Raw genomic sequence first — 7,583 nt, 5'->3', positions numbered from 1 at the left:
CGGGGGCGAACAGCGCCAGCCACACTAATGTTGTACGTCTGGCCACAGACCAGGTTAGTCAGGGTGCAGTTGCTGCTGGAGCTGGTGCAGTTGAGACTCTGTCCATGGCTGGTGGCTGTTACAACATAACTCACTGCATTGACACTGGGAGTCCAGGACACCTGAACAATGCCAGAACTAGAGATCAGCTGGCTGGACACATTAGTGGGAGCACATGTCCCTGGAAGAGTAAACAACACATCAATTACTGTCAGTCTCTCTTTAGGAATGACACGATCATTATTGTGTAACAACATCAAAGACACATTTAAATCATTTTTACCAAGAGTCTTCTAACTGAGACGCCCATGAAATAAGTCACAGTAACAAAATATTCTCAATGGACAGGTTATCGTTTCTTCATCAGTATTGTTATTACCTGTCTGAACAGTCTGTGGTGTGCTACTCACTCCACTGCAGCCAGCAGAGCAAGCTTTGACAGAAACATTGTAAGTCTGTCCACACTGAAGGCCACTCACACTGCAGCTGCTACTATTAGTTTGGCAGCTTAGTGAACTTGTGTTTCCAGCCAGTGGCACAGCAGTGACATGGTAGTTGAGGGCCACGGCAGAAGAAATCCAGCTGACCGTTAAGATATTGGAGCCACATGTCAGGTTACTGCTGATGTTCTGTGGAGCGCATGGAACTGGCAGAGACAAATGATCAGTCAGAAACCATCAGGCAAGTACACTGCATTCAAATATTACTGGACCTATCTACATCAGAGTCAGAAACAATCGCTCAAGGTGTGTGTAGGTCTGATCAAATGTGTGCCCACCTCCCCTTCACTACCTTGGTTCTGTGTGAACGGGTCACTGTAGTTGCTGACACAGTTGCCGTCAGTGGCAGTCACGCTAATGTTGTACGTCTGGCCACAGACCAGGTTACTCAGGGTGCAGTTGCTGCTGGAGCTGGTGCAGGTGAGACTCTGTCCATTGCTGGTGGCTGTCACAGCATAGCTCACTGCATTGACACTGGGAGTCCAGGACACCTGAGCAATGCCAGCACTGCAGTTCAGCAGTAAACAACACATCAATTACTGTCAGTCTCTCTTTATGAATGACACGATCATTATTGTGTAACAACATCAAAGACACATTTAAATCATTTTTACCAAGAGTCTTCTAACTGAGACGGCCATGAAATAAGTCAAAGTAACAAAATATTCTCAATGGACAGGTTATCGTTTCTTCATCAGTATTTTTATTACCTGTCTGAACAGTCTGTGGTGTGCTACTCACTCCACTGCAGCCAGCAGAGCAAGCTTTGACAGAAACATTGTAAGTCTGTCCACACTGAAGGCCACTCACACTGCAGCTGCTACTATTAGTTTGGCAGCTTAGTGAACTTGTGTTTCCAGCCAGTGGCACAGCAGTGACATGGTAGTTGAGGGCCACGGCAGAAGAAATCCAGCTGACCGTTAAGATATTGGAGCCACATGTCAGGTTACTGCTGATGTTCTGTGGAGCGCATGGAACTGGCAGAGACAAATGATCAGTCAGAAACCATCAGGCAAGTACGCTGCAATTTTATCTACAGTGAATTTAAAAAAACTACAAACATAGCCACATCTTTAAGTCTCATTGAACTCATTGTACAGCTGGTGTTGGACTGGATTTTGACCTTTAAATAGAGTCGGGTTACTTGTGTCCCCCTCGGCCAGTTTTATGCTAACATATCTGGCTCTTGGCTAACCAATTACTCAGATGGAAGAAACTGAGCAGACTGAGGTAGAGGGTAAAATGGATGACTTCACTTCAAAAACAGGTGGTAGAATATCTTGCAAAAAATACAATAATCTTCTTTGCACACACCTATAAATTGCTTGAGCCCAGTCTCAAAAAATCCTTTGCAAAAGGTAATCCAAAATTACACCTAGAAGTTCAAAAAGCAAACTTACAACCCAGGGTCAGAGGCAAAGAGAACATCAGTTGAGAAAACACCGGCTAGGGTGACCCTGAATGTGCAACCAGGAACTCTGGCTCAAGAGTAGAGATGGCACTGTCTTTGTCACATGAGGATTCAGACAGGTGATACCATCTTCGGCAACCTACGAGACGTGGCATCAGCAGCTCCAGCCAACCCAATGACGGGTTCAGAGGCAGACATGGTCTCGGTGGCTTCAGCCAACCCACTGGCAGGTTCAGGGCCAGACAGCAGTTCCAGCTGACCCATGGGCTTGAAGAGGAACAGAGACAGAAATGACCTCGGCAGCTCCAGCCAATCCACTGGTGTGAACTAGAACAGAGGCGATGTCATCCCCAACCCATCAGGGAACTGTAACAGAGGCAGTGTTGGCATTGCCCATGCTGACCCACTTGGGAACAGGAATAGAAGTAGTGGTGTTCCCCTCGAGCCACCATAGAGCAGGAACAGAGGTGGCATTGTTCCACTTAGAAACAGAAACTGAAACTGTTGTGATGATGTTATCTTCATCTGATCCACGGTACGAAACTGTAAGAAGTAATTATGTTGGCCAAGATGCTTCTTCTGCTCACAGCTGTGTACTCCATTACCTTTACAGGTACAAGGCAAAAACCTCAAGGGTTGAATACAAAAACAGCAGAGGACTGTCCGAGTATCAGAAGGCAGGACCAGACAATGATGAACCATGCAGGTGAGAAACCAGGTAAGGAATAATAGCCTTCTTCCAGAACCTCAGAGAGAGCCGACAGGAATGACCACATAACCAGAAGATAGTGGACTCCACAGGTGAGTAACAGGGTAGGTATAGATAGTACTTTAAACCAGGCTTGGAGATACACGGGTGAGTATCGATGACAACAGTGCAGGCAAACAATTTAAAGCTGAGCAAAGAAATCAACTGAGCAGACTGAAGAAGATGCTGGCACTAAACAAAATGGCGGGCTTCACTAGGTATGGCAGAAAACAGGGCACTCAGACATGGACCCACAGATGGTGAGTACAGAACCAGATAGATAATACAATAAAATCAAGCACTCATATTTTCTCCACAGGAAACAACATTCATACATTTGGTGTTCAACCAGGCGAGTAGAGTATGACCGGTGAGTACAGAACCAGGTGGGTATTACAATAGCATGACACACTCGTTATTTCTCTCCACAGGAGACAACATTCACATAATTAGGTGTTTCAGCCAAGTGAGCATCAAAAACAAGTGGCAGAGTAAACCAAAAATTAGAATGAGAGGCAATAACACAGGTCAGGCAGTTTACAGGAAGCATGACATTCAGGTGAAGCTCGAGAGCTTCAACAAATTGTGAGCGACTATCTGGCAGCTAACTAAAAACAGGAAGCAGGTTATATGGACAGGAGATGACACACAGGTGAACTCAATCAGGTGGCCAATTAGCAGCATTAAGAGGCTTTCAGACAGGATGCAGTAGGTGCTGCATTCTGCTTTCAAACCCATTCATTTCTATGTGTTGTGCAGCTCAAGAACATATGTGCGCTATGCTGTCCTTGCGCTGAAGTTAAAAAAAACTGCAACTTGGGTGCAGCACTCTGTGATGACACCTTGATGCATCCAGTTGCAGAGAACCAATCAGACCACAAAGAAAAAGGAAGAGAAGCTGATTTTGGTGAGCTTCTTCTTTGCTGCAGCTCGTCTCCTCCTCCTCATTAACGCAACCAAAGCCATAGCTTTTCACTGACATGCAGATAGCTACATCATGCATGCAAGCCCGCTGCTCAAAAAACTAGTTAATAGCCCGATAACCATCTTCTGGAAAGCTTTTTGGTCACATAGCAGCTGGTGCCAAATGTGTGCAATTTGCGAATGTGTGCCCACCTCCCTTGTGCTGTGCCCAACCCCAAGTGGCGGGCGCAGCACATACCACATCCTAGCTGAACGCCTCTTAAAGCTGAGGTAGGTGAAATGGTAAGAGACACAAGGTATCTAAGAATAAAAGACTTAAACAGGAAATCAAAACTGAATCATGACAGGTTGGTCTGATCAAATGTGTGCCCACCTCCCCTTTACTACCTTGGTTCTGTGTGAACAGGTCACTGTAGTTGCTGACACAGTTGCCATCAGTGGCAGTCACGCTAATGTTGTACGTCTGGCCACAGACCAGGTTACTCAGGGTGCAGTTGCTGCTGGAGCTGGTGCAGGTGAGACTCTGTCCATTGCTGGTGGCTGTCACAGCATAGCTCACTGCATTGACACTGGGAGTCCAGGACACCTGAGCAATGTCAGCACTGCAGTTCAGCTGGCTGGACACATTAGTGGGAGCACATGGTCCTGGAAGAGTAAACAACACATCAATTACTGTCAGTCTCTCTTTATGAATGACACGATCATTATTGTGTAACAACATCAAAGACACATTTAAATCATTTTTACCAGAAATCTTCTGAGACACCCATGAAATAAGTCACAGTAACAAAATATTCTCAATGGACAGGTTATCGTTTCTTCATCAGTATTTTTATTACCTGTCTGAACAGTCTGTGGTGTGCTACTCACTCCACTGCAGCCAGCAGAGCAAGCTTTGACAGAAACATTGTAAGTCTGTCCACACTGAAGGCCACTCACACTGCAGCTGCTACTATTAGTTTGGCAGCTTAGTGAACTTGTGTTTCCAGCCAGTGGCACAGCAGTGACATGGTAGTTGAGGGCCACGGCAGAAGAAATCCAGCTGACCGTTAAGATATTGGAGCCACATGTCAGGTTACTGCTGATGTTCTGTGGAGCGCATGGAACTGGCAGAGACAAATGATCAGTCAGAAACCATCAGGCAAGTACGCTGCAATTTTATCTACAGTGAATTTAAAAAAACTACAAACATAGCCACATCTTTAAGTCTCATTGAACTCATTGTACAGCTGGTGTTGGACTGGATTTTGACCTTTAAATAGAGTCGGGTTACTTGTGTCCCCCTCGGCCAGTTTTATGCTAACATACCTGGCTCTTGGCTAACCAATTACTCAGATGGAAGAAACTGAGCAGACTGAGGTAGAGGGTAAAATGGATGACTTCACTTCAAAAACAGGTGGTAGAATATCTTGCAAAAAATACAATAATCTTCTTTGCACACACCTATAAATTGCTTGAGCCCAGTCTCAAAAAATCCTTTGCAAAAGGTAATCCAAAATTACACCTAGAAGTTCAAAAAGCAAACTTACAACCCAGGGTCAGATGCAAAGAGAACATCAGTTGAGAAAACACCGGCTAGGGTGACCCTGAATGTGCAACCAGGAACTCTGGCTCAAGAGTAGAGATGGCACTGTCTTTGTCACATGAGGATTCAGACAGGTGATACCATCTTCGGCAACCTACGAGACGTGGCATCAGCAGCTCCAGCCAACCCAATGACGGGTTCAGAGGCAGACATGGTCTCGGTGGCTTCAGCCAACCCACTGGCAGGTTCAGGGCCAGACAGCAGTTCCAGCTGACCCATGGGCTTGAAGAGGAACAGAGACAGAAATGACCTCGGCAGCTCCAGCCAATCCACTGGTGTGAACTAGAACAGAGGCGATGTCATCCCCAACCCATCAGGGAACTGTAACAGAGGCAGTGTTGGCATTGCCCATGCTGACCCACTTGGGAACAGGAATAGAAGTAGTGGTGTTCCCCTCGAGCCACCATAGAGCAGGAACAGAGGTGGCATTGTTCCACTTAGAAACAGAAACTGAAACTGTTGTGATGATGTTATCTTCATCTGATCCACGGTACGAAACTGTAAGAAGTAATTATGTTGGCCAAGATGCTTCTTCTGCTCACAGCTGTGTACTCCATTACCTTTACAGGTACAAGGCAAAAACCTCAAGGGTTGAATACAAAAACAGCAGAGGACTGTCCGAGTATCAGAAGGCAGGACCAGACAATGATGAACCATGCAGGTGAGAAACCAGGTAAGGAATAATAGCCTTCTTCCAGAACCTCAGAGAGAGCCGACAGGAATGACCACATAACCAGAAGATAGTGGACTCCACAGGTGAGTAACAGGGTAGGTATAGATAGTACTTTAAACCAGGCTTGGAGATACACGGGTGAGTATCGATGACAACAGTGCAGGCAAACAATTTAAAGCTGAGCAAAGAAATCAACTGAGCAGACTGAAGAAGATGCTGGCACTAAACAAAATGGCGGGCTTCACTAGGTATGGCAGAAAACAGGGCACTCAGACATGGACCCACAGATGGTGAGTACAGAACCAGATAGATAATACAATAAAATCAAGCACTCATATTTTCTCCACAGGAAACAACATTCATACATTTGGTGTTCAACCAGGCGAGTAGAGTATGACCGGTGAGTACAGAACCAGGTGGGTATTACAATAGCATGACACACTCGTTATTTCTCTCCACAGGAGACAACATTCACATAATTAGGTGTTTCAGCCAAGTGAGCATCAAAAACAAGTGGCAGAGTAAACCAAAAATTAGAATGAGAGGCAATAACACAGGTCAGGCAGTTTACAGGAAGCATGACATTCAGGTGAAGCTCGAGAGCTTCAACAAATTGTGAGCGACTATCTGGCAGCTAACTAAAAACAGGAAGCAGGTTATATGGACAGGAGATGACACACAGGTGAACTCAATCAGGTGGCCAATTAGCAGCATTAAGAGGCTTTCAGACAGGATGCAGTAGGTGCTGCATTCTGCTTTCAAACCCATTCATTTCTATGTGTTGTGCAGCTCAAGAACATATGTGCGCTATGCTGTCCTTGCGCTGAAGTTAAAAAAAACTGCAACTTGGGTGCAGCACTCTGTGATGACACCTTGATGCATCCAGTTGCAGAGAACCAATCAGACCACAAAGAAAAAGGAAGAGAAGCTGATTTTGGTGGGCTTCTTCTTTGCTGCAGCTCGTCTCCTCCTCCTCATTAACGCAACCAAAGCCATAGCTTTTCACTGACATGCAGATAGCTACATCATGCATGCAAGCCCGCTGCTCAAAAAACTAGTTAATAGCCTGATAACCATCTTCTGGAAAGCTTTTTGGTCACATAGCAGCTGGTGCCAAATGTGTGCAATTTGCGAATGTGTGCCCACCTCCCTTGTGCTGTGCCCAACCCCAAGTGGCGGGCGCAGCACATACCACATCCTAGCTGAACGCCTCTTAAAGCTGAGGTAGGTGAAATGGTAAGAGACACAAGGTATCTAAGAATAAAAGACTTAAACAGGAAATCAAAACTGAATCATGACAGGTTGGTCTGATCAAATGTGTGCCCACCTCCCCTTTACTACCTTGGTTCTGTGTGAACAGGTCACTGTAGTTGCTGACACAGTTGCCATCAGTGGCAGTCACGCTAATGTTGTACGTCTGGCCACAGACCAGGTTACTCAGGGTGCAGTTGCTGCTGGAGCTGGTGCAGGTGAGACTCTGTCCATTGCTGGTGGCTGTCACAGCATAGCTCACTGCATTGACACTGGGAGTCCAGGACACCTGAGCAATGTCAGCACTGCAGTTCAGCTGGCTGGACACATTAGTGGGAGCACATGGTCCTGGAAGAGTAAACAACACATCAATTACTGTCAGTCTCTCTTTATGAATGACACGATCATTATTGTGTAACAACATCAAAGACACATTTAAATCATTTTTACCA

General features: G+C 45.8%; 1 protein-coding gene across 2 annotated transcripts in view; it reads right to left on the bottom strand.

The window, feature by feature from the left end:
- The window catches only part of LOC109969286 (fibronectin type III domain-containing protein 7-like), a 59,090-nt gene that overhangs the window by 37,202 nt on the left and 14,305 nt on the right, over positions 1-7,583 (bottom strand). For both annotated transcript variants that reach the window (XM_020616034.1, XM_020616033.1), the window contains exons 10-12: positions 7,421-7,479; positions 832-1,030; positions 419-685 (exon numbers count right to left, since the gene is read on the bottom strand). In XM_020616034.1, the coding sequence (XP_020471690.1) occupies positions 419-685; positions 832-1,030; positions 7,421-7,479 (525 nt within the window). The remainder of the gene's footprint in view (positions 1-418; positions 686-831; positions 1,031-7,420; positions 7,480-7,583) is intronic.

Source organism: Monopterus albus, unplaced genomic scaffold, assembly GCF_001952655.1.
Source record: "Monopterus albus unplaced genomic scaffold, M_albus_1.0 scaffold172.1, whole genome shotgun sequence".
Taxonomy (NCBI): domain Eukaryota; kingdom Metazoa; phylum Chordata; class Actinopteri; order Synbranchiformes; family Synbranchidae; genus Monopterus; species Monopterus albus.
The sequence above is the reverse complement of the archived record's forward strand: the minus strand, read 5'-3'. Positions and strand labels throughout refer to the sequence as shown.